This window comes from Rhinoderma darwinii, chromosome 10, assembly GCF_050947455.1.
Source record: "Rhinoderma darwinii isolate aRhiDar2 chromosome 10, aRhiDar2.hap1, whole genome shotgun sequence".
NCBI lineage: Eukaryota > Metazoa > Chordata > Amphibia > Anura > Rhinodermatidae > Rhinoderma > Rhinoderma darwinii.
In genome coordinates this window covers 82,184,250-82,212,004 of record NC_134696.1, presented here as the reverse complement: position 1 = coordinate 82,212,004, position 27,755 = coordinate 82,184,250, and the positions used below count along the sequence as shown (strand labels likewise).

At 42.1% G+C, this 27,755-nt stretch overlaps 1 protein-coding gene across 1 annotated transcript in view; it reads left to right on the top strand.

The window, feature by feature from the left end:
* Positions 1-333: 333 nt before the first annotated feature.
* Positions 334-27,755, top strand: part of TREH (trehalase) — a 40,473-nt gene continuing 13,051 nt past the window's right edge. Inside the window, exons 1-10 of the mRNA XM_075838919.1 lie at positions 334-428; positions 13,091-13,191; positions 15,841-15,988; positions 16,088-16,175; positions 16,693-16,793; positions 17,460-17,552; positions 18,102-18,218; positions 18,306-18,428; positions 21,220-21,269; positions 22,257-22,445. Of these exons, the coding sequence (XP_075695034.1) occupies positions 334-428; positions 13,091-13,191; positions 15,841-15,988; positions 16,088-16,175; positions 16,693-16,793; positions 17,460-17,552; positions 18,102-18,218; positions 18,306-18,428; positions 21,220-21,269; positions 22,257-22,445 (1,105 nt within the window). The remainder of the gene's footprint in view (positions 429-13,090; positions 13,192-15,840; positions 15,989-16,087; positions 16,176-16,692; positions 16,794-17,459; positions 17,553-18,101; positions 18,219-18,305; positions 18,429-21,219; positions 21,270-22,256; positions 22,446-27,755) is intronic.

Here is a 27,755-nt window from a genome sequence, read left to right as displayed (position 1 = left end):
GACTGAAATTCAATATTAGATATATTGTTCTTAGCTCAGCGCAGCACACTTTTCTGTATTTTTCGAGTTCTGAAACTCGTCTTATATCTTGAATGTCTTGAACTCTTGTTTACAGAGAATGTTTTGCTGAAAGATAGAGACTTTGTACTTAGATCAGATTAGTTCTTATGTTGCCTAAGAAATAATGAGTTAAAGTGACAAAGGACGTGGGCGTCGGCAAAAGAAGGCATAGGGCCGAATGCCAAAAAAAGACTATTAATAACTCATAGCAATAATTTTAGTGCTTGGACTTTTGAGAAGGAACTTAGTTTGTTGTACTCTCCGAGACATACCATGGACTGGACAAGACGGTTACTGTCTTTCTCTGTGGTATTCTGTGTCTTACAGAAAATTACTCATACTGTAGACCTTCCTCCGCCATGTAACAGGCAAGTTTTAGCATAATTACCTATTTCCATGTTTTTGGAAATCTGCAACTTATTTGTACATTCTGTGTTTGTATACTAATTTTCACTTTAATGATAGCATATTAGAATTGCTAGTCCATATTGCTTCCCTAGAGAACGAATATATATCTGAATGTATAGTTTACCAATTAGTTGACTAAATGCTATGTTCCCTTACATTGTACAAATATGAGGGAAATCAAATAATGCAGAAAATATTCTATGAATATTTTATTCTGACATTTGTTTGAAAAGGTTGGGTGCCAAACAATTTTGATGTCATTAGAGATTGGAAAGGTGTTGTAACTGCGCTTCCCTAGACTCCTGAAGAGAAAGAAAAGAGAGAAGCACGGTGCCACGCATAGTGCCAAATAAATGCTGGAGGATAATGCAAAAAGCAAGGGGGCAATGCAGTTGCTCACCTTGTACGTCTGTGCGAGCTACAGGCACAATACTGGCAATAGGAATAATCAGCTGCAGCCAGGTCCAAACCGGTAAAACCATCACGGTTACCGCCAATACAGGATGTTGTAGGAGGATAAAATTGTATCTATCTATCTATCTATCTATCTATCTATCTATCTATCTATCTATCTATCTATCTATCTATCTATCTATCTATCTATCTAAATGGGGGACCTATAATAAGGCGCTGCTGAGTTGATGGTGAAATAAAATGAGGTGGTGATGAGATAAATAGACTTATTGATAACCTGGCAACGCGTTTCGACGTTTGACTAACGTCTTCATCAGGCCAATAATACAGAAACACAAAGGCACCACTATTTATAGAGGTTAAAACACATTTGATCAAAAAAGGGGCAAAAAAAACATGGGGTCAAAGCTCATGCATGACGTCATGAAGGTAAATAAACAAACCGTAGTGAAACTACTACAATGGATGACAGAGCGACATACAGAAAATACACAAGTAGAACACCATGTAAATAGATAAAAACTATTATTTTCTAAATGGATTAAAATAGATTACAAATATATATTGGTTAAAAACAAGAAGAAATATGAGAAAATATGAGGAAGTATAACTTGCGCAATGTCCCTGCCGTCCTTCGGAATGACGATCGGTAAACTCCGATGGGCGATTGTAGTAAATGAAGAATGGGAGAAAAAAACAAAGGAACGAAAATCTGAGTAAGCCTGATTACTCACAGTCCGGTCTGCAGCAAACCTCACCGTGTGTGCAACGGCCGGCAGCGTCACTGTTGCTATAGTGATATGTAAATTGCTACTAAACTACAGTGGCCGAGGTGGGACAAAATAATAAGTTTGGCATTTAACTTTTACGGACAGATCAGTTCTAGAAGAGGATAAATGACACCTTGAATGATGCTAATCTAATGACGAACAATAAGTACTATGTAAAGGTAAGTGCTGAAATTACTTTACGCGTGGCCAGATTATCAATAAATCTATTTATCTTATCACCACCTCATTTTATTTCACCATCAACTCAGCAGCGCCTTATTATAGGTCCCCCATATATATATATATATATATATATATATATACACACATCCATATATATAGATACAATTTTATCCTCCTACAACCTCCCTAGACTCCTGAACAGCATAAGGCCTCATTCACATGAACGTGAATCACGTCCGTGTGACAGCCGTTAAAACAACGGCCGTCACACGGACTCATGCATTTCAATGGGACTGTACACACGACCGTTGTTTCAACGGTGCGTATAAACGCTCCGTTGAAAAATAGGACATGTCCTGTTTTACTGCGTGTCACACATGCCTCCATAGACTGTAGTGTGTGGGGGATCCGTGACAACACGTCCGGCACTGGTACACCTCGGACGTGGAAAACGGCAGTTTTTCACGTCCGAGGAGGGCTACGCTCGTGTGATGGAGCCCTAACTGTCTAGTTATCTGGCAATAAAGGAGCGGATAATGTATTCCTACATAGATTGGCCTGGTGTTTGGGACAGCTGGATGACAACCACTATAGGAGATGTAATAGCCATTATCAGTGGTGACTTAAGACAGAATATCCGAGAAGGAAAGATCAATGACATGAATTTACTTGTGAAACATAAAACAGAGAAATAGTATGGAGTTTACTAGGATCAGGCACGGTATATTCCTAACAGTTCTTTGTACAGTTCTCTGAATGAATAAATCATGTGCTAGTTCTTTGTATTGACCACACATATATTTATACATGTGTATTAAGATCACCTCTAGAGCATCAAGCTGAACAAGCTTGATTTTTCTAGCCGTTCATTGTAAGAGAGACCTCGCATCCCATTTAACAATCTAGTCACCCACATTTGAACCATATATCCTTTTTACAACGTGGAGCCAAAAACTGAATGCTATACTCAAGATGTGAATATATGTGTTTTTGCAAATACTATCCTATCCACCCCGTGAGCCAATCTGTGTTTTTTCACCGTCTTATTTTACAGCCTGCAGCGGTGGCCACGCTTGCGCAGTTCCTTCTCAGCATTTTACTATAAGTATGGCCAGGTTCTCGGTAGCGTGCATTGCTAGAGCATGTTCAGTAGCTCCCGACCTGGCCACCTCTTTGCGGCTCAATAGCAATGGATATGAAGGCACTCGGGCATGAGCAGTGGCACGAGAGTTTTCCTTTTGACTTCAATAGAATAATCCTACTACTGATCCTACCCATCCCAGCACTTACGGAGTGGCAGACAATCCTGCAAACAGAAGGGACGCAAACAGGACATTGTATAATGCCGGTTCTAGCTACATCTAAAACTTTAGCCCTTTACTCAGAGCCATAGCAGGGAGTGAAGAATATAGGTGCCAAGGTATCACAGAGGATCTTGGCTCCAGTCCGGAGATGCCTCTTCCCCTCATCTCCTAATGACTGACATACAGGTCTCAAGCTCATAGCTCCCACATCACCTTTAATATCCTATTCAATTGCAGTGAATGCAATGGCTCCCGGGTAAACCAGCTGTACTCAGTGCTGCCAAGACAAGTACAGCAGAGCCCATATCAGGGCTGTCACAATGGCTTTCTCTTCCCCATTGTATATGCAAATATAGAGATAACAATGTGGACTTTGGAGAAAGCACGTTGTGACTACAATGTGCACTGCATTCATTGTTCAATCATGTCTGCTTGTTTCTAGGAAAACAGTATAACCAAGGGCTTGCTTACATCAGCGTTGCCGTTAAGTTGAGGGGTTCCGTCAGGTTAACCAATCAACGGAAAGGTGAACTGAAACCTTAGCTTCCGTTGCCCTCACCATTTATCTCAATGGCGACGGAAACTTTGCAAATGGTTCCCATTAGTCACCGTTGTGACAGGGTTGCATTGTCCTTGGCGGAATCAATAGCGCAGTCGACTGCGCTATTGATTCCGTCAAAACAACGGAACCCTGTCACAACAGTGACAAACAACATTTCCGTCACCATTTCCAGAAAATGGTGAGGGAAATGGAAGATAAGGTTTCAGTTCGTCTTTCCGTTGAGGGGTTAAACCGAGAGAAACCTCAGATGGAACCCCTCAACGGAAGGGCAACGCTGATGTGAACACAGCCTAAACTGGGAGCAGAGAAAATAGTTATTGAAACATTAAAATACACACACTGTAGGAAAATCAGGAGAAGTTACGGATTAAGTGTACCATGGGCCCTGGGCTGTTGACACAACATGGGCCTCCTCCTTCTCCCTTACACACAATGCAAATCCCCCAACCCCCTTTTCCCTTGCGAGACACCTAAACAATGCTTCTCTTCTTTGAACTTTTATTAAAACTTTAAAACAAACAATCCTATTAATATTTTTCAAATGTGATCAATAATAGCTCAATCCTTCTAGACAAGCAGGACCCGCTGTCACTGAACCCGTCAGTCTCGCAGAGACAGGTTTTAGTGCTAGGTACAGCTGCTCTGTATACAGGATACAAAGCGGCTGTACCTCAAAAAGTAGTTTTTAAAAGGTGTACATAGCCTTTAACACATGAAATAAAAAACTTTAACAACTGTCTTTGCGTATGGTCTCACTAGAAAGTCTATGAGTTGACTGCACTATTAATTCCGCCCAAAAAAATAAAACCTTATGAAACGGAGACAAAAGGAAACCATTTGCAACTAACACATTACCATTGAAATCAATGATAATGCAAACGGTAGCTATGGTTTCTGTTTGCCTTTCCGTTGATGGTATCCTCTAACGGAAAGGTCTGACAGGAGCCATCAAGTGAACCCTGACGCTGATGTGAACACACCCTTACTGTATCAACAATGCAGTCAATTCAGAAGGCGGTGTGCAGAGAACTGCATCACTGATTTCTAGCGCATCCAGTTGTTACAAGCTCCAAAGCCTATGTCCCCCTCTCACACACAAAAATTATTTATACACATATACAGTTATTAAATCATACGACTATACCAGATGAAATATTACCTGCATACTGTTACTGAACACAACTCACAATTATAAGACTAATATTACGAATAATAACATAATATAAGGTCCACATAATACCGCCACACCATAACCAGTGACTAAATAATACCACCATACAGTTACTGAATAATACCACCACACTATAACCACATAGACTGAATAATAACCCTTTACTGTTACTGAATAATACCGCCACACCATAACCACATAGTGACTGAATAATACCTCCATACTGATACTGATAATACCACCACAGCATAATCACATAGTGACTGAATAATACCCCATACTGTTACTAAATAATACTGACACACCATAACCACATAGTGACTGAATAATATCCCCATACTGTTACTGAATAAAAACCACTATACAAAGACCAATATTACCACCATATAGTGACCATAGAGTGGAAGATGTCAGTTATACACAGGAGCTCTGCAGACGATATAAGTGATTACAGTACATTTATATCTAGTGACTCACAGGTGATGTCTTCTCTGATTAGAGTTGTTCACTTTCCCTTTTGTTCTCCATCCGGTCCAGACCCATGTGACGAATTATTCCAGCCACGACTCGTCTCTGAAGAATTTGACACAGAGACATGTTGGTTTCTCGCTTTTTCACCATGCGTCCCATCTATACCCCACCCTCTAAACAAACTCGTAATCCACAGTGCCCCAGATGGTAATAATGATCCCTTAGTGCTCGACAAAATAAAAGTGCCACTTTTGTGCCCCCACAGTAATAATGCCCCATTGTGCCTTCCGTAGAAAGCTCCACACACAGCCCCCTGTAGATAGCGCAACAGTCCTCCCCCTTGTATATAGTGCCACACAGCCCGTCCTAGTAGATAGTGCCACACCCCCCCCTTAGTAGATAGTGCCACACAGCCCCACTCTTGTATATAGTGCCACACAGCCCCCCTTGTATATAGTGCCACACAGCCCCCCCTTAGTAGACAGCGCAACACACAGACCCCTGTAGATGGCGCCACACACAGACACCTGTAAATGGCGCCACACAGCCCCCCCTTCAAAATAGTGCCATACAACCCACTAGTAGATAGTGCCACACAGCCCCCCCTTGTGTATAGTGCCACACAGCCACCCCTTGTAAATAGTGCCACACAGCACCTCTCCCTTGTACATAGTGCCACACAGCCCCCTCCCTTATATATAGTGCCACACAGCCCCCTCTTTTGTATATAGTGCCACACAGCCCCACCTTGTATACAGTGCCACACAGCCCCCCCTTGTATATAGTGCCACACAGCCCCCTTGTATAAAGTGCTACACAGCCCCCTCTTGTATATAGTGCTATACAGTGCTCCCCCCATTTGGATAGTGCTACACGGTGCTCCCCCATTGTATATAGTGCTACACAGCACCCCCCTTGTATATAGTGTCACACAGCCCTCCCTCCCCCCATTGTAGATAGCACTATATACAAAGGGGGAGCCCTGTGTAGTACTACACAGCGCTCCCCCTTGTATATAGTGTCACACAGTTTTCCCCGCCTTGTATATAGTGCTACATAGCCCCCCGAAAAAAAAAAATATTGCACTTACCTTGCCCCATTCCCGCGACGGAAGGAGCGCTGCACAGGCTCCGGTCGGGACGCATGCACAGACCAGTATGATGCAGTGACCTCATCATGCTCGCCTGTGCAGGGTCCTTCCGAGCACCTTATAGACTGCAGGCCACATTAGGTATAGTATTTGTTATGGCAGGAAGAAGGGGAGGGGGATAAGTGAGCCCTAATCTACCCACCGCCCTGTCCCTGCCTACTTGCAACGACCCACCCTAGGCGACGGGGTACAACTGGGCGGCGGTCCCTACGCTGACTAAGTGCAAGGGAATACAAACAGGGAACAAGCAAGGGAAGGGGCAGTAGCCCACGGAACACCATGAGGAAACCAGAGTGGTGAACGGGCCAGTCAGAATCAGGAAGTCACGAAGTATACGAACGCAGAGCAAGGAGCAGGAAGCAAGCCGGGGTCAGAGCGAAGCAGGATAAGCGGAAGCTGTAGCAAGGCTGAAGCAAGGCAGTAGCAGGCTGGAGCAAGGCTGTAGCAGGGCCAGGAAACCAGGAAGAATCACAAGCAATGAGGAAGAGAAAACGGCAGGTATAAATGGACAGGGGGTGGAGCTAACTCTGACTGACCAGGCCGCGATAGGCTCTCCCACTCCTGAGCCTGCCACCCTGATTGGTGGGAGCCGGAGTCAGTCTAAGAGGTCCGGCCTCAGGTGTCGATTGATTAATCCTGGGAGTATCCACAGACGTAGTGCCTGGCAGATCCTTTACAGTATTCATTTGTATCTACATCCTGAGGATGAAGATACAAGTGAATGCGGCTGTCGTAAGCACCGAGGCCCCCTCCGGTGCTAGCGATGAGGGGGCCTGTGCGGTTCGCCCTAATGATGATCCGCCACTGTTCAGGAGGACAGCGCTTATCAACACCATTTGTGGAAAAGTTTCCACTGTCTGAAACCCATGATGCTGCTAGCAATACTATTTAAAGCAGCATCAGGAGCTCGCATGCAGAAGCAAGGTGTAATGACAGCCTGAGGATTGGGCTGTAGTAGTGCCGGCAGTGGGTGGACTAAACCCTCCCTGTCTCCAAGGGATTTGACTTGGGGCGAGTCTAAGGGAACCTCCGGTCTTCACCATTTAACCTCTGCACAGGCACGTGGGCTGCGGTGGAACTCCAGGTCACTACCCACAGAGAAGTCTGCCTTTGTCACGGTTGACGTTGGAAGAGACACGGTGGCAAATGTAGCTATATGTCTGGGCAGGCGGCAGAGGTTCAACACGTTTAAACGTAGCAATAGTTCTGGGCAGGCGGCAGAGAATCAACACGATAGATGTAGCAACAAGCCAGGGCAGGCGGCAAAGCTGCAAGGAAGTAGGAACATAGAGGAACATTAGCAACCAAATTGCTCTGGCAATGATCACCAGAGCAGGAGGAGCTTTTTAGCAGACTCAGGTGACAATTTCAAAATTGACACGAGCTGGCCCTTTAAGGATACCATGGTCAGTGCCCGCTAAGACCCAGTAGGCCGCATTGGCGGCTGGAATTGCCGCAAGACACAGAGGCATCAAGAGAGGAGTGGAATGGGACAGGAGGACACCGGGCAGCGGTGAGTAACCGTCAGGGAATGGGGACATGACAAAAGCGGCACTGTGATGTTCATCACAGCGCCACTTGCTGGTCACAGAATAGATGGACTTAGTCCTGCCCATTAAAGCTGATCAGCCAGGGAAAAAGGAGCATAACAAGAGGCAGTATATGAGGAGAAAAGGGAGGTAACAACATACAGTAAATTCATGGAATATGATTAATTTGGTCTAACTACAGTGATTATTGGAAAAAATAAAAAGACAGGGCAGATGAGAATACTCCTTTAAATTTAATTTGCCGTGTTCTTGCCCATCCTTATCAAGGTATTTCTGTAATATTTTACAATGAGTTTTAAGTATTCTAGTTTTGTATTATCAGCAAAAATGGACACTTGCTATCAATCTTGTCCAAAAGGTCATTGATAAAAAGATTAAAAATTTGGCCAGGCAAATACTATATGAAGCTTTCCTTGTACAATGATTTCATGCCTAAGGCTACATTCACACGAGCTTATCAGATTCACGCATGTGAAAAACGCACATGAATATGGTCCGTTATGCATCAGTGTGCTTTGTGAGGGGCCTGCGTTATTCATGCCCTCGCAAAGCACATCATTTGTGCTTTGCGAGTGCGTGATCATCCGTGTGCTGTGCGTGATTTTCACGCACCCATTGACTTCAATCGGCAATAGGTGCGTAAAAAATGCACCAATATAGGACATGCAGTGAGTTTTACGCAACAGACACGCTGCGTGAAAACTCCTGCCTGTGTGAACGGCCCCATTGAAATCAATGGGTCTGTGTGCTGCGCGCGATTTCCCTGCGCAGCATACGGACGTTATTCACGTTCGTCTGAATGAGCCCTAACAGTTTCATTTCTGTATTAGAGATCCGTTATCAAAATATATGTAAGACTATTTCAAAGGAACTATAATGTGTTTTCAGGGTATAACAATAATATTAGGTATGTATTTCTTAATTTGAATGGGTTTATAGGTTATAATAATTAAGGCTAAGCAAACTTTTAGATACGTGATTTCCTAATATATTTTGTGTCCCCATTAAAGGGGTTGTCCGGGCATTTTATATTGATGGTCGCCTTAGTATAGGTCATCAATATCAGATCGGTGGGGGTCTGACTCCCACCCCCCCCCCCAACTGAAATGCTGACTGAAGAGGCCACATCCTCTTAAGTGTTTACCAGGCACAACGCTCTACACTTCCATAACGTCCGTGAATGGGATTGCAGCTGGGACCGGAACTGCAATCCCAGGCACAGCCACTAAGAAAGTGTACAGCGCTGTGCCTGGTAAGCCCCTTCAGTCAGCTGATTGGTCGCGGTGCCGGGAGTCGGACCACCACCGATCTGACATCGATATGCATGTAAACTGTTGTTAGTTTAAAGTTTAGAGTGAAATATGACAAAACGAAACACAATGCATGTAGGCTTTTTTAGTGTTCTGTAGCGTTTTTTGGAGTCAGTTTTTATCATAATGCAGCATGCTCTAATTATGGTGTTTTTCTGGAATTTTTTTTCCATAGGCTTCACTATAGAACTTCAAAAATGGCAGGAAAAAATAACTGTACAAAATTACACTACATAAAACAACAACACTAAAAACGCATAATAAAAACTCCATAAAACACTTGTGTATGGACACTGAGGATTTTTTTTTTCTCACAAATTTTTACAGAATCTATCAGAAGAAAAATTATGGCATGAATATGTTGGCGCTATATAAGCAACTGGAAATAAAGAAATAATAAAATAAAAGCTTTTTGAATGCCGCATTTTGAAGGTATTATAAGGCACCTTAAGATGGCACAGGGAGTGCCTACGGCACATCCTGACACACGTCAATACTCTCTAACATATAAATTCACTATACATGGGCCAAATCCATGGTTATTTTTGTCTTTTTTGTGTTTCTTCTGCATGTCATTGCAGTCTAAATTTCCAAACTCGCTATAAGGAGGTAAATCTACATGCCCTTGATCTTTGTTTGGTCTGACTAAGTAATCTAAACTTAATCCTTATAAACAATCATTATGAACATGATCTACAATCTAATTTATCTAGCATTTATAAATACACACCCTAAATTATGAGCCTGGGTGCGACGGGACAAGTCCACTGTAATTTTTAATTCAAAATGAATAACTAGTATTCGCTAAATGAATAAGGCCTCCTTCAGACACACTATTTCTTCTGTAAAAAACACTATGTATTTAAAAAGTTTTCTTATGGTGTTTTATATTTAGTGTAATTTTGTACATGCGTTTTTACTGCCAGTTTTGAAGTTCTATAGATAAAAACTATAAACAAAAATGGTTAGCAAAAAACAAAATACCTAAATAATGCTGCTGTTTGATAAAAAAAACACCACTGACCCCAAAAATGCTACCGTAATGTCAAAACCAAAAAGAAAATAGCAAATAAACTGTAGTGTATTCCACCAACAAAACTGTATCAAAACACTTTGTGTGAAACCAGCCTGAGGCCTCATGCACACGAACGTAAAAACGCCAGTAATTACGGGCCCATAGACTTCTATTGGCCACGGGTACCTTCCCGTATGCCATTGAAAAATATAGAACATGTCCTATTTCAGGCCGTATTAAAGGCACGAGCAGGCCCATAGAAGTCTATGGGGCTCCCGTAATTACGGGTGGCCACGTGTGTGCACCCGTAATTACGGGAGCGTTGCTAGGCGACGTCAGGGGATAGTCACTGTCCAGGGTGCTGAAAGAGTTAACTGAGCGGCAGTAACTCTTTCAGCACCCGGGACAGTGACTACCGCTGGAGTGAATAGTATTAAAAGTTAACTTACCCAGAACTCTTCTTCTTCCTCCAGCCCGGCCTCCCGGGATGACGTTTCATCCCATGTGACCGCTGCAGCCAATCACAGGCACATGGACTGCCGCGTCATCCAGGGAGGTCGGACTGGATGTCAAAAGAGGGACGCGTCACCAAGACAACGGCCGGGGTACGTATGAACTTTTTTTTACATTCAAACGCTGAGGAAACTCTGCCCGAAAAGGGCTGCCCTTTCTCTCTATCCTGATAGAGAGAAGGGGCTGCCGATTAGTGCAGAGAAAACGTGTCTGTAAATACGGATGGAATACTGTTGACACCGGACCCGTATTTACGGGCACGGGTCCATAAATACTGGTGGAATACGGTGTGACAATGGACCCGTATTTACGGGAGGAAAAAAATACGTTCGTGTGCATTGGGCCTGAGGCTCCATGCACACGACCGTATTTTTCATCATTAATTATGGACAGTAATTACGGACCCATTCATTTCTATTGGCCATGGACACCTTTCAGTATTTTTACTGATGGGTGTCCGTGCTGAAAAAATGTTAGAACCTGTCCTATTCTTGTCAGTAATTACAGCAAGGACTCTCCCATAGTCTATGGGAGTTTCAGTAAATATGGACGGCTACGGATGTGCAGCCGTAAACCATCCATATTTACGGAAGCATTGCAAGGCAACATGTTGATGACATCATTTGCAGTCTCCCTATTTTTTTACAGATCCATATATATGGATCAAATACGGATGCAATACGGACCATATTTACGGACACCCTTCCGTAAATACGGATGCCTATGGATCCGTATTTACGGACAATATTTACTGATAGATGAAAATACGGTCGTGTGCATGGGGCCTAAGGCTGGGTTCCCACAGTACAGATTTCCTGCAGATTTTGCCTTTATTTTGTAAGCCAACACCAGAATTGGATCCAGGAAAGAAAATCTATAAGGCCGCACGCACACGACTGTGTTCGGTCCATGATATACTGTCCGCATGTCGGCCGCGTGTCCCGGACCGAACACAGTGCAGGGAACCGGGCTCCTAGCATCATAGTTATCTATGACGCTAGGAGTCCCTGCCTCGTTGCGGGAAAACTATCCCGTACTGCAATCATGTTTTCAGTACGAGACAGTAGTTCCGCAGCGCGGCAGTGACACCTGGCGTCATAGATCACTATGATGCTAGGAGCCCGGCTCCCTGCAGTGTCTTTGGTCAGGGACACGCGGCTGACATGCGGACCGTATATCGCGGACCGTATATCACGGACCGAACACAGTCGTGTGCATGGGGCCTAAGGCCTTTCTTTATGTATTTCTTCTGTTTATGTTCCGTTCCTGGTTTTGGCTTAAAAACCGCATGCAAAATGTGCAGCACATCTGTACTCTGGGAACCCAACCTTTGAGTACCCACACATGTAGCGGATTTATTCCAGATTGCTCCGCAGCAAATTTTGCTGTGTGTCCGCAGCAGATTTCATCCCTTCTACATTAAAATTGGTAAAATCAGCTGTAAACATCCGTAACAAAATATGCATGCTGCGAAAATGTTCCGTAGCATTTGGATAAGATTTGTTCACATCTCATCTACATTGATGGGACCGTGATTAGCTGTGGATTTTCGCATGGAAAATCCACAGTATTTCCGTTCCGCGTGGATCAGGCCTTAATGCTGCTTTCCATCAATGCATTTCTGTAAGGCCAGGATCACGCACACTGTTTTGATTACGTTTTTGTCTGTTTTTTGGGCCAAAGCCATAAGTGGATCGGAAAGTAAGAAAAGATATAAAGTAAAGACGTACATCTCCTTTCTTTTGTGTCCACTCCTGTATTTGACGGAAACAAAAACTTCATCAAACCTGCGCGTGTGATCCTGGCCTATGAATTTCTATATTGGGAGTTCCGCAGTATTTATCTTACAAGAAGGGGCTATTTTACCATGTAAAGAGCATTGCAGAACCCTTACACCATTACTATGGGTTAAACTATCTGCTGCTGCTTAATGCTATACTGAAGTATATAATTTTTTTTTATGCCAAATGAATTGTAATAATATTTTAATTGTGTTTTCTCTCCATTAATTTCCTTCTTATTCTGCATAACACCCCTATGGCTCATTATTCAATTCACTAAATGTCTGTCCCATATAATTATTGATGGATTACATATAATTCATTACAGACTGCCCTTTCCCGTATTTTCTTCAATCATCATCATCATCCTTTTTTTTTCTGTTCTTTTGCATTCTTCAACATTTCTCTTTGATCCCTTCTTTACGCAGTACGATCTATTGTACCGGAGAAATCCTTCATCATGTCCAGCTGGCCAAGATTTTCAGCGATGATAAACATTTTGTAGACATGGGTCTCCTGGATAATCCGGGTCAGTTCACTTTGGGATTATAGGATTATAATTATTTCATGTTTTATATAACATACATACCATTTTTACTTACACATTGGCCCATACTTATAAAACGACACCAGTTTTTGGCATTAAATGCAACTTTTAAAAAAGTTGCGACTTTTATCACTTGTCGAATTTGAAAAGTGAACATAGTCTTCAAGGAGAAATATTTAGGCCGAATTTATTAAGTAAATTAAGAAGAAATACCTTATAGATGGCGCAGATTTATATTTTTTGCCTTTTTGATAGGTCAAATACGCCAAATTTATTAACAGGCATGCAAAATGTAATACTTTTGGTGCAAATCACTTAAAGAGGCTCTGTCCCCAGATTATAAGTTCCCTATCTCCTACATAATCTGATCGGCGCTGTAATGTAGATAACAACAGCGGTTTTTGTTTTGAAAAACAATAATTTTTTAGCAAGTTAGATTTATGCTAATTAGTTTCTTAATGCCCAATTGGGCATTTTTTTACTTTTGACCAAGTGGGCATTGTACAGAAGAGTGTATGACGCTGACCAATCAGTGACCAATCAGCGTCATGCACTTCTCTGCATTCATGTCCATTTGTACTTAGCACAGCGTGATCTCACGAGATCACGCTGTGTTGTCACAAACACCCACATTAACTCTACTGAAGTGTCTTGAGAGTGAATAGACATTGCCTCCAGCCAGGACGTGATGTCTATTCACACTCCCGACACTTCGGTAAAGTTTGTGTGATCATCATCACCCTTTACTATCAGCCTTTACTATGTCCTACACATTTTTAGAGCAAAGGAATAGGTTCCCATCATCCCAAAACTATTTAATGTCACCATCTCTAGATTATTGCTCCAGTATGTTATTCTAATGGTCATGAATTGCTTTATCTTATTATAGTTAGGTTTATCTTCTCCTCTGATTAGTGTTACATTTATATTATAAGAAATGTATTACAATGTGAAAGCTATTGGTTTGATGGCCAATAGAGAAATAACATGCCAGGTTTTATGGGACAAGAGTCAAGTGACAGTATCACTTCAGCAAACTTTGCACCTTGTACGGTTGCTTGAGTAAAAAAAAAAACTAATAAAAAACGTTAATTCCATGTCTAAAATGTTTTTGTTCACATCGTTGCAGTATAAAGGCCCATGCACACAATAGAAATGTGCGCATGCAGCCTGCATGGTGGCACACAGAGTCCCTACAGTTCTATATCATTGAGGGATAGGCCTCCTTACGGCACCATATTAACTAGTTCAGGGCTGCTCACATTATATAAACGTCAGCGAGTCCAGGTCCTAAATCCCCGCGCCATAGAATATCTACGGCACAAACTTTAGCTGGCTGACCGAGCAGATGAATGTCGGGTGTCTAGCAGTCATATACTGCCAGGGACGAAGGAAAGAAGCATTTTTCACCGCGTCTTTCTTATCTGGTGTAACCGGTTCCCGATCGCTGGCTGTGTATTTACGGCTGTCCAGCCACAGACAGTCGAAAAACAAGGTGTAAAAGAAGAAAGCAAAAAAAAAAAAAAAGTCCTCCAAAGGTCCTTTCTGACCTCTGAGGGACAAACCAGAAGAATAAAAAAATAAAAGTAAAATAAATTGCAAAAAATGAATAATAATTACACATAAAATACCCCCCCACCAATCATTGTCGTAACACTAGCGCTGACCCAATTACCCTAATATAGACATGTAATATATTCAAATTGACAGTACACAAGGACGATCACAAATAAAAGGTCTATTTTAGGCTAAAATTATGTTATTACCAGAAAAAAATTGCTAAAAAGTAAAAAAGCTTATTTTTTTTACTATTATTTTCAAACTGTAAGCCTAAAAATTCTAAAATAGCAAAAAGGGTGTGTATAAAAATGATAAAAAAAAGAAACCTGCATTGTCTACGGAAAAAAAACATCGCAAAAATCACGTCACTAGCCCAAAAGTTATAGACGTCTAACGAACGCGTGCTAAAAATTGCTAAACGGTGTCTGGTCCTGAAGCCTCAAAATAGCCCGGTCCTGAACTGGTTAACTTACACAGCGTTCAACGAATAGGACATTATGTATAGAATTAATGCAGCAGTAGCACTATAAAAACAATATATTTGTAAAAATAAATTCAAAGTATAGGCCTAAAAATTCTAAAAAAAGGAAAAAAGCATGTGTATAAAAATTATAAAAAAACCATGAAAAAAGTAGCAAAAATCACGTTGATCTTTGTTGTGCCCAACAAATAAAAAAATTATAGCATTTTAACGAACACGTGCTAAAAATGACTAAACAATGACTGGTCCTAAAGGTTTAAAATAGCCCAATCATGAACTGGTTAAGCAATGCTTTTAGAGGAGAATACCTCCGTATTACAGAATCCAGTGGACCATGCCACAATTTTTTTCTGTTGGATAACACATGAATCAGACTGAATTTTTTTAAAACATAATCTGAGGCATACAGAGGTACAGTATGGCCACATAGACTCTATGGGTGCTGTATTATGACTCTGTACAACTCTCAGCTTGTACATAACCGAAATATTACCATGTGCATGAGCCATAACTGTGGTCCAAATAAACAAGATGTATAAAGAACATACCGCAGGCAGTGATGCAGATAATTATCATACATATCATTCCAGATAAAATAAGGACAACGTTTCTGGACCTGTTGAATAGCTCTACAAGTGGAATAGTTGATCAGAAGAAGCTTATTCAGTTTCTCAACACATCTTTTACACAACCTGGAAAAGAATTTGAAGAGTGGGACCCCCTGGACTGGCATAAAAAGTATATACTAAAAACAAATTTGTGTAATTACCTTTAATGAGACTTGGACAATTTGAACAAATTCTGAATATTATTTTCATATTTTTTTCCCCCTAACAGTCCTAATTTCTTGTCTCATATTACTGATCCAGAGCTGCGTTCATGGGCTGCTGACCTTAATGATCTCTGGAAGTCTTTGGGGAGGAAGGTAACCAAAGAAATTCAGAATTACTATTTATTGGACAACACCAAATCGCAATGGCCTTAAAAAGGTCCGGTCACCTCTCCTGTGTGTATTTTGGTAATTACTTGTTTTCCCCATAAAATAACAATTCTGGATCATCTTTTCTTACAAGTCTGCATTGTTCTGCTCCTCCGTTATTCCTCCTAGGAATGTATGAATGAATTGACAAGTGGGTGTTACAATTCCCCTTGCCAAAAAGGGCATGTCCCTACACAGTCTCACTGTCTGCACTGATTGGATATTGTCAGTCTGTATAGGGACACACCCCCAACTGGTAACACTCAATTGTCATCTTATTCATAAATTTCTAGGAGGAATAACAAAGGAGCGGCACAACTTGGAGTTCAAAGAAAACGTGCCCCAGAATTGTTATTTTATAGGGAATACAATTATTTACTAAAACAGACCAATCAGGAGAGGTGACTTGTCTTCTTTAAGTTTGTTATACAGTATAAAATTGTCTACCACATATATTTTACAGATAAGTGGAAAAGTAAAGGATCTACCAGATCGTCACTCACAAATCTATGTTCCAAATCCTGTTGTAGTACCAGGAGGTCGTTTCAGAGAATTTTACTACTGGTGGGTTGAAAATCTGCGGCAATTCGGAGTTTTAAATGATAGATTTAGGGTTTTCTGATTCAAAGATGCCATTTTTAGATTTAAGGTCCATGAGGATAAGCAGATTGTCAGTTATTTTCCTGCTGGCAGCTTCCACAATTGCCTATTATTGGTTGAGGAACCACAGAGTAAGTGCTCGATTTCACTGTGGAAAAAAAAGGAAGGTACCACAGGAAATCAAGAGGGATTACATATTTTTTTGTATGTCGGAGGTCCTCTAGAGGGCAGAGCATGAAACAAATCTATGCCATGGTTCAAGTGAGTTCTGATTGGAGGAGCCTTTCTTTCAGCGTAGTCGGCTGAAATAGCAAATGAAAAAGGGTTCTCGGACTGTGCCATTTCCCATTTGGCATTATTGATTTTGTAGGATGACAATAGTAGGCCCAGTTTGCAAGGAAATTATTTGAAACCCTTAGCGGGGGCTGGGTGTTGCGTCTATCTTCCACAACCTTTCCACAGGCATACAAGTGTAGCTTGGCACATACGTATCGGTTCTGTAAATATTGGATCCCCTTTAAACTATTATAATATGGTCAAATATGCAATATTATAGAATAAAATGGCCATGTCTTGAAATTCTTTTTGTTTTTAATCTCATGCTTTTTTTTAAATAATAATTGTTCTTAGGGATTCATACTGGGTGATCAATGGACTTCTTTTGTCAGAAATGTATGACACAGCCAGAGGGATGATAGAAAACTTCCTCTACATGGTGGACAGGTGAGGGACACGAATCAAATATATATATATATCCAAATTAGAAGACTACATCAAGGCTTTAATTTTCATACTGAAAGAGTCCACCACTTTGTACTAATTCATTTTATAATGGATCTTTATGAGGGTTACAGCTCTATTTCTTGATACAGAGCTCCAAATACCCTGCATAGGCATATGATTAAATAATACCATTCTGGCAGTCAGCAGCCAGCACAGAGAGGGGCTTAGGAGCTTACAGCATGCTGTTTTATAATGGAGTCCAATGTATAATCAGTCTGCAGTAAGCTTCTAAGCTCCCCCTAGTGGTGGCTGCAGGCAACCTTCATTTAATTAATTTAACTCTATGTCAATGCTGGAGATCTGGAGCACTGTATAAAAAAAAAAACAGAGCTTTGGCCATAGTTCATTAGCCCTAAAAATTGGGCCTAACAAAAAAAAAAAAATTAGGCAGGTTGTTGAAACAGTCTTTGAAAATGGCCCACAGGTAGTTTATAATAAAGTAAAAAAATTAGAAACGAATTAAGAAATATTCTCTTACTGTACCCCTAGTTATGGATTTATACCCAATGGAGGCAGGGTGTATTATCTGAACAGGAGCCAACCACCATTCCTTACCTTGATGATGGAGAGCTACATGGCTCATCACCATAACGTGACTTTTCTCAGGTATTGACTTTGACCGATCATTTGGCTAGTATGTAAGACTATTCCAACAGTAATAACATAGCGAATTAAATATTTCTCCTCCCTAAGGGAAAGCATCAACCTTATGGCAAAAGAATATGACTTTTGGATGACTAAACGGAGTGTTTCAGTGCAACAATATGGAAAGAACTATACACTTAATCGCTATTATGTACCAGTAGGGGGACCAAGGTAGGAAGATTTATGAATACCTTCTGTACATACAGTATCATATAACTAAATATATAATTGAATGCTTTTGTAAAAGTAAAAATCATATACATCCGTTAGAATCCCGATTCATTATATTAAAGTGGTGGCCTGGTTTAGAAAAACATATCTGACATACACCTTTACGAAATTCCAAGGTAAGGCTTCGTTCACATCTGCGTTGTGGCATCCGTTTTAGCGGATTCGTTGAAATAAAATAAAAAAACGGACAGACTGACGGATGCCAAACTGAATGCAACGGAAGGCAAAATATGTTTTTTTTTTCAGTTTACCGGGTCCATCAAAAAATTAACTATTTTCTTTCAGTTTGTATCAGTTTGTCATCAGTTATACTCCATTTTTAACCGATCCATTTTTATTTTTGCATATTTCTTGCTTTTAATTTTAGTCTGCGCACGTGCAGAAAAAAAAAATGGATCTGTTCGTTAAACGTAATGCAGAACTGATACAAATGGATGGCATATCAGTTTGTATCCATCATCCATTGATTTCAATGTTACAAAAAAAACGGAAAGGTCCTTACCGTCAGGTTTCCATAATTTTTGATGGAAACAATAGCCAAGCATGCTAAGCTGTTGCTTCAATTAGAAAAATGGAAAACTGACGGAACGGAGCCTGACTGACCACAACGGATGCAAAAACAAAACCCATTAAAATCAATGTTTTTCTTTTTACTGAAACTTTTACTTCCATTCTTGTGGTCCTCTGACGGATCCGCTAGAACAGAAGGCACAACACGGATGTCACACTATTAGGCTTCGTTCACATCTGTCATTCACGACCCTCATCTATAAACCAGATCCTAGAGTAACTAGATAGATAGTCTCTCACTGTGGAGGACCAGGCATTACATGAACAGCCCATTGATTTCAGAGGCTACTGTGTAATGCTCCATTTTACCTGCGGAGTCACTGCAGAAAAAATTGAAACTGAAAAGATATAAATGACAGAATACTTCTCTTTTTTTTGTATCTACTTATAAATTTAGCTGAAAACAGGTTAAAAAAATTTTCTGACATGTCATTTAGACATGATCAACACCAATATGATGTCCTTACTGATTAAACAAAATTTTTGTAACCCGATAGCTCCAACAAAGAACTATGGTGGAAAAATGATTAATGGCTACAGCAGTAACTGAAATTTGTCACAAGCTCTAAGGGGGATTCACAAGTGGTGTTAAAATGAGCCACAAAATCAGCAACAGTAAGGGCTTGTCCACACACAACGAAATTGCTTCAGAAAATTTCTGCAGCAATTACGTTGAATCTAGCAGACATTCCGCTAGGGTAAAAATGCACAATTTCCTGCGTTTTTTTACGGCAGAAAACGGTGCATATTTTGCTGCGTTTTTCACAATGTTAGAAGATGGAGACGTCTTCTCTGAAATACGCAGCAATTCTGTCCACTTTCTGCAGCAGGTATTGACACGCTGCGGTCCGAAATATACCCACCGCAGGTCAATTTATGCTCTGAATTTTTACGCAGGGTGTGGATGAGATTTGTTAAATCTCATCCACTATGCTGCTACTGTATTCTGCTGCGTTTTTTCTAACCGAAATTCCGGTCAGAATAAACATGAAAATTCTGCAGAGTGTGGACACGCCCTAATTCAGCTGTAAATTCCACAGAAAATTTTGTGGTGCATTTGCTGCGTATTGATGTTGCGGATTTCAGTGTGAAATTTTACGTATCATTGAAGTCTATAATGAAATTCTGCATCCAATATTCACAACACATACATAAAACGCTGCGGAAAGTATTTAAAGCGTACTTTCAATTATATGGACATTATTTTTTTTTTAAATGGAATGTGCACAGTAATAATTTTTCTAAATTATTTGTATTACCTTTTTGGTTTCTAACTACAGCACATACTGTGTATAGTCGGTGCTGCCGGCGGCTAATTAGGCCTTATTCACACGAACGTGTTAAACGTCCGTGTGATCGCCGTTGAAACAATGGCCCGTCGCGCGGCCCTATATAATTCAATGTGGCCGTTCACACGGCTGTTTCAACGGACTGTGTGAGGTGTCCGTGAGAAAATAGGAAATGCCCTATTTTTTCATGCTTCATGCATCCCTCTATAGACTCTAGTCTATGGGGGATACATGATATCGCGTCCCGCAGCGCAAAGCACGGATGCACCTTGGACGTGAAAAACTGCAGTTTTTCACGTCAGGAATGAGCAACACCCGTGTGAATCTAGTCTAACTCTCATAACAGAGCGTCGTACTCGTTTTAATGGCTGCTGAATCCAGAACGGCCAATAGCGCTGTAGCATTTAATGCGATCCTACAGCGCTGGCGGCAGCTCTGGATATTGGAGCCATTTAGAAAAGCAGGACACTCTCTCTCCTACTGCAGAGTTCTGACGGCAGCATGGACTATACACAGTCCGTGCTGTAGTCAGAAGCAAAATCGCTAATACAAGTGATTTAGAAAAACGCTATAATAGTTTTTCTAAATAATGTCAGTAAAATTGGAGGTATGCTTTAAACTTTCCGCACTGGATTTTTTCGCTACGAAAATTCTGCCATGTGTGACTGCAGTCTATGGCATATTATACACGACTGTTTGGGTCATTTGGAACATTTTATAGAACATAATAATATCTATTTTTATTAACCTAAGGATATTTAAAAAACAAAACACAAAAATGTGGGAACATTCTTGAATCATCGGATCTATGCATTTTTCCAGACCAATATCAAATTATGGTAACCCACATAGTTTAATTTAATTTCTTTCAGGCCAGAGTCTTATTCTAAGGACTATGAGCTGGCTGTAAACCTCACAGCAGGTATGACCCTTTTCAGATTTTCTTCTGTAATATTAAAGGGGTTATCCAGCCGCTAAAAATTGATGGCCTATCCTTAGGGTAGACTGTCAATAGCTGATGGGTCGGGGTCCGACTCCTGGGACCCCCGCTGATCAGCTGTTTTGAAGGGGGTGCAGCGCTCGTACGTACGCTGCTTCCCCTTTATTTCTTCTTGCTCACTGTGAATCGTCGACACAGATGTTACGGCGATTCACAGGTATTGCAGCCTTCTCCCATTCACTTCAATTCACTTCGTACGAGCACTGCACCCACTTCAAAAAAGCTGATCGGTGGGGGTCCCGGGAGTCGGACCGTGACCGATCAGTTATTGATGGCCTATCCTGAGGATAGTATCAGTACGGTAGAACTAGACATGGACAGCACATCCACTTGTTATACTTTGAACTGTAGCTGCTAGGCCAATATTTTATAAACACGAACATGAGGTTCTTTGATAATATTTTGATCAAATTGTATAAGCCTACTTGCCACTTCATGGAGACCTCTTTAAAGTGGGTCCCTACTCTATCGGTTGCAGCACCGCATGGCGGCCACTGCCACTGCAACACCGCTCCCGCAGAAGGAGCAACCCAGAGGCCCAAAAGCACCCATGCTGCCAGGCCACGCCAAGCCTCCTTGGCTCTGAGCCACGTCGCCCCACAAGTGCAGCACCACAGCAACAGACACCACCACACAGCACAACATGTGAACAGATGGATTAAGCTCACCTTACCATGCGCTCCTAGTGGCCAACTAAGAACACAAGCAAGAGCAGAAACACTTATGAGGTAATTCCCAAATTAAAGTCACCTGGGCCAAATGTGTGAAGTACTGGTGCCAAGTAAAACAAAAAAAAATTAGGGGGACACACTGTATAATCCTGAGCATAGGTCATCAATTTTTAGCGATTTGATAACCCCTTTAAGTTTATTCTTTTGTCCTGTTACTAACCCTTTTCTATTTATTCAGGTGCAAAACAGTCTTTTTATTCAGAGCTCAAAGCAGCTGCTGAGTCTGGTTGGGATTTCTCGTCACGTTGGTTCTATGGCTCTACAAATACTCTGCTGGACACAAAAACAAGCTTAGTGATTCCTGTGGACCTCAATGCCATATTGTGTCGGGTTGAGAGAACAATGGCTAAATTCTACACTGATTTGAGTGAGATACCTCCTAACCTTATAAACCATTACCTGAATTAATGACAATAGGGTATGCAAAAATGACAAGGGGTAGAGCAAAATGTTGTTTTAGAATCAATATGTATATTAATGTCCCCATTAAGGCAAGTGCAGAAGTGTCATAGCTTGCACATGCCTAGCAGAATTGTTATGCCTAGTAAGAGAAGTTGCAAAATAGGGAGTATACTCGCTCTATAAGTGAAGCTTCAACTTTGACAAGCTTGCATGGCTATATTGACATCAAAGTAAAATGCACTGTCATTGTAATTTCTCTTCCTTTAATGGACACTTACTTTTCTACAAACTTTGCATATATTAATAGGACAAGTGAATATAAGAAACTTTGTAATCTATCTTATTAGAGAAAAATCCCTTTTTCCACTTATCAGGCTCCCCCACAATTCCTCACTGTTCACTCTCTAAATGTACTGCTTTTTCCGTCTCCTTAAGACAAGACGGAGGTATCAGCTCACTGAGGTATCAGGTTACAGCTGCTGTAAAAGTCTATGTAGAGGAGAGGGGTAGCAGGAGCAGAGGGTGAGAGAGACAGAGAGACACAAAGACACTGCAGCAGCTACTAGTAAGTGTTATATGTAACCCCCAGAACTGGATTCTAGGCTACACTGCTCCTTACTACTGTATAATCATCTCCATGCTGCTGCAGCTTATGTACAGTGTATATAAAAAGTCTACACACCCGTGTTAAAATGCCAGGTTTTTGTCATGTTACAAAATCAGTCCAAGATGCATAATTTCAGAACTTTTTCCACCTTTAATGTCACCTATAATCTGTACAATTGTATTGAAAAACAAACTGAAAATCTTTTAGGGTGGAAAAATAAAAATAAAGAACAAAAATAATGTGGTTGCATAAATATGCACACCCTTAAACTTGGGTTTGGATGTTTTTCTTTGTTATAAAAGGCTTCTGTCTTGCCAACCTAACCCACAGCCCAGACATATGAAGAATACAGGAGAGATTGTTGTCACATGCAATACACAACCAGAAGCTGCCAGAAAGTTCTGCAGCTCCTTTAATGTTGTTGTAGGCCTCTTGTTAGCCTCCTGGACCAATTTTTGTCTTGTCTTTTCATCAAGTTTTGAGGGACGTCCAGTCTTTGGTAACGTCACTGTTGTGCCAAATGTAATCCACTTCTTGATGATTGTCTTCAATGTGTTCCATGGTATATCTACTCTTCTCCGGACTGATGCCTTTCAACAATCAGATCCCTTTTATGTGTTGTAAGCTTTTTAGGGACCATGGCATTTGCTGTCACATGCAACAAAGAAGATGTCAGGAAAATCCTAATAGAACAGCTGAACTTTATATGGGGTTACTCAGAATAACTTTAAATAATGGCAGCTGTGTACTGACTACTATTTAACATGAGTTTAAATATGATTGGCTAATTCTGAACACAATCACATCCCCAATTATAAGGGGGTGTTCACACTAATGCAACCACAATATTATAGTTTTCTTATTTTTATTTTTCCCTCTAAATGATTTCAGTTTGTTTTTCAATGGAATTGTACAGATTATGGCTTACGTTAAAGGTGGAAAAAGTTCTGAAATTATTCATCTTGTACTGATTTTTTGACATGACAAAAACCTCGAATTTTCACAGTGGTGTGTAGTCTCTTCATATATATAAAATGTGATAGAGACAGGAGAGCAGGATTCTCTTCTTCTACGTGTGTAGTGCATAGAAGACATGATAGCTGTTAGGCTCCACCCACTAGTTTAGCGAAAACTGAGAACTAGAAAGAGGCCTGCAGGGGTGAAAACGGCTAAATAATGCTGTATACAAGTCATATAATGGCCAAAAATAGTGTTATTCCTCATGTACACACATATGACAGCTTATTCTGAAAAGTCACCTGAAAAGTTAGTTGCGCTTAACATTCTTTGCTATTATCACATAATATTTATTTATTTATTTTTAATAATGTTTGGAAAGAAGTTGGTATTGTAGCTTTTTTTTTTTGCTTTGTTTCTGCAATGCTCCTTGGATACTGTCACGTAGGGTTTGTGGACCCACTGGGCCGTACCATCTTGGCGGTATGGCAGCTGGCCAACAGGGAACAGGTCAATGTCTATAGTTCGTATAAGGTACCTGTGGCAGCTCAGACAGTAGAAAGGCAGGCTAGACTGTGACTAGGCAGCAGGTCGACGTCAGGCGAGGTGAAGCAGGTCAGGCGTGGTATACAGCATGGCACAACTTTGGCTCAGCACAGTACTCGACCAGGATAGTACGGAATGCAGGAAACAGGAACACACTAGGAGACCATTGCATAGTCAAACTATGGAAACAACAACGCTAAGGCATCGAAGCAGGGGGCTGGACCCCTCTTATAGTCCTGGGTACTCACGGCCAGATGCTTCATCAAAGTCCGGTGCGCGGGCACGAGTATGCGTGCGCAACCTATGGGATCCGCCTGTGGTGAGTGGAAGCGAGTGCTGGCGTCTCCTGGGAAGGAGACTGGGGCCAGCGCTCGCCGAATCATGGCTCCGGCTGTCATGGGGAGAGTGGCGCTGATGGCCTGCAGCCACGGACATCACAGTATCCCCCCTCTTACGCCCCTTCTTCCTGGGACCAGAGCGTGAGAGAAACTTCTTCAAAAGAGTAGGAAGATTGAGGATCTCCTCTAGCTCCCAGGACCTCTCTTCTGGACCAAACCCCCTCCAATCCATCAAGTCTTTCCTGTCACTTTTTTGGTGTCCAAGATCTCCTTAACCTCAAAGGTGTCTGAAGGACCGCTGGAGGCAACCGCAGGGCTAGGAGTTCTGGTATAGCGGTTCAGAAACATCGGCTTCAGGAGGGAGACATGGAAGGAGTTGGGGATCTTGAGGGTAGAAGACAAACGAAGCTTGTAGGCGACAGGGTTGATCTGCTGTAGGATCTCGAAGGGTCCGAGGAACCTGGGAGCAAATTTGCATGACGGCACCCTTAGACGGATATTCCTAGAAGACAGCCAGACCATCGTGCCAGGGAGAAATTGAGGAGGTTCTCTTCTCCTTGTGTCAGCCTTCCGTTTCATGCAGTCGACTGCCATTAGGATGGAGGATCGAGTCTGCTGCCAGATCTGCAGGAAGTCTCTAAAAGCGGAGTCAGCCGCTGGTACCTCGGAAGTATTGGGCACCGGGAGAGGAATTTGTGGGTGTTGGCCGTAGACAATGAAGAACGGTGTATTCCTTGTGGACTCGCTGGTGTGATTATTATATGAGAACTCCGCCCACGGAAGCAGCTGCACCCAGTCATCATGCTGCTTGGAGATGAAGCGGCGTAGGTAGTTCTCCAAGATCTGATTGATCCTCTCGACCTGACCATTGGACTGAGGATGGTAGGAAAAGGAAAAGTCCAACTTCACACCTAGTAGTCCGCACAGGGCTCTCCAGAACTTCGAGGTGAACAGAACCCCCCGATCAGACACAATATGCTGCGGCAAGCCGTGCAGGTGGAAGATGTGTTGGATGAACAGCTTGGCCAGCTGAGGAGCAGAAGGAAGACTGGTCAGAGGAACGAAGTGGGCGATCTTCCAAAATTGATCCACCACCACCCAGACAGTACTGTATCCGGCAGAGAGGCAGGTCCGTAATAAAGTCCATAGCTATATGCTGCCAGGGAGCATTGGGCACAGGCAATGGCTGGAGCAGACCAGCAGGTCTGGAGTGAGTGACCTTGTTGGCTTCACATACTAAACAGGAAGAAACAAAGTCCATAATGTCTTTGGGCAGCGTGGGCCACCAGAAATGACGAGCAATCAGATCCCGGGTCTTACGGACCCCCGCGTGACCTGCCAGTCTAGAGGAGTGTCCCCAGTGGAGGATTCTTCCACGATCAGCTAGGCGCATAAAAAATACTCCCTGGAGGAATGTCCCCAACTTGCAGGGGATTGACAGAAACAATGCAAGACGGATCAATAATGTTCTGTGGAATCTCCATGGTGTCCTCCGTCTCGAAAGACCTGGACAAGGCATCGGCCCTCACATTCTTGTCGGCCGGGCGATAATGGAGCTCAAACTGGAACCTGCTAAAGAACAGTGACCACCTGGCCTGACAAGGGTTCAGCCGTTGCGCCGTCTGGAGGTAGGCCAGATTCTTGTGGTCTGTAAAAATTAGGATCGGTTGAGCTGCGCCCTCTAGTAGATTTCTCCACTCTTCCAGAGCCAATTTGATGACCAGTAACTCCCGATCCCCAATCGAGTAGTTGCGTTCTGCGGAGGAGAAGAGCTTAGAGAAATATACACATACCTTTGACTTGCCCTTGGGACCTCTCTGGAACAGGAGTGCACCAGCACCGACAGAGGATGCGTCCACCTCCAATGAGAACTGCAAAGAGACATCCGGATGATGGAGGATAGAGGCTGATGTGAAGGCACTCTTCAGGCTATTGAATGCAGATTCTGCCTTGGGAATCCACACCTTGGCGTTCATGCCCTTCTTAGTGAGGTTAGAGATAAGAGAAGTCAGTGAGGAAAAGTTTGGAATAAACATTCTGTAAAAATTAGCAATCCCAAAAAGCTCTGTATTGCCCTCAAGCCTTGAGGGCGTGGTCATTCCAGGACAGACTTTACCTTGTCAGAATCAATCTCGAGACATTGATTCGAGACGATGTAGCCCAGGAAGGGTAGAGCATCTCTGTCAAACACGCACTTCTCCAACTTTGCGTACAGACGATTCTCCCTTAACCGTAGCAGAACTTGACGGACATGTCTCTGATGCGTCCTAGGATCAAAAAAAAAAATATCAAGATATCATCAAGATAGACCACAACACAAACATAGAGGAGGTCACGGAAAATGTCATTAACAAACTCCTGGAATCATTACACAGGCCGAAGGGCATTACTAAATACTCATAGTGTTCATCACGGGTGTTAAATGCAGTCTTGAATTCATCACCCTAGCGAATCTGGATTAGGTTCTAAGCCCCACGCAGGTTTAGTTTAGAAAAAAATCTTGGCACCACGTATACGATCAAACAGTTCAGAGATCAGTGGCAACGGATATTTATTCTTCACCGTGATCTGGTTGAGACCTCGGTAGTCGATACAAGGATGAAGAGAGCCATCTTTCTTTTTGACAAAAAAGAACCTGGCTCGTGCCGGGGAGGAAGACTTTCGTATGAAGCCCCTCTCCACGTTCTCTTTCACATAGGCGGACATGAACAGAGTCTCTGGCAAGGAGAGAGGATATACCCTACCACAGGGAAGGGATGCACCAGGAATCAGCTCGATAGGGCAGTCATACGCCCGGTGTGGAGGCAATGTCTCTGCCTCCTTCTTG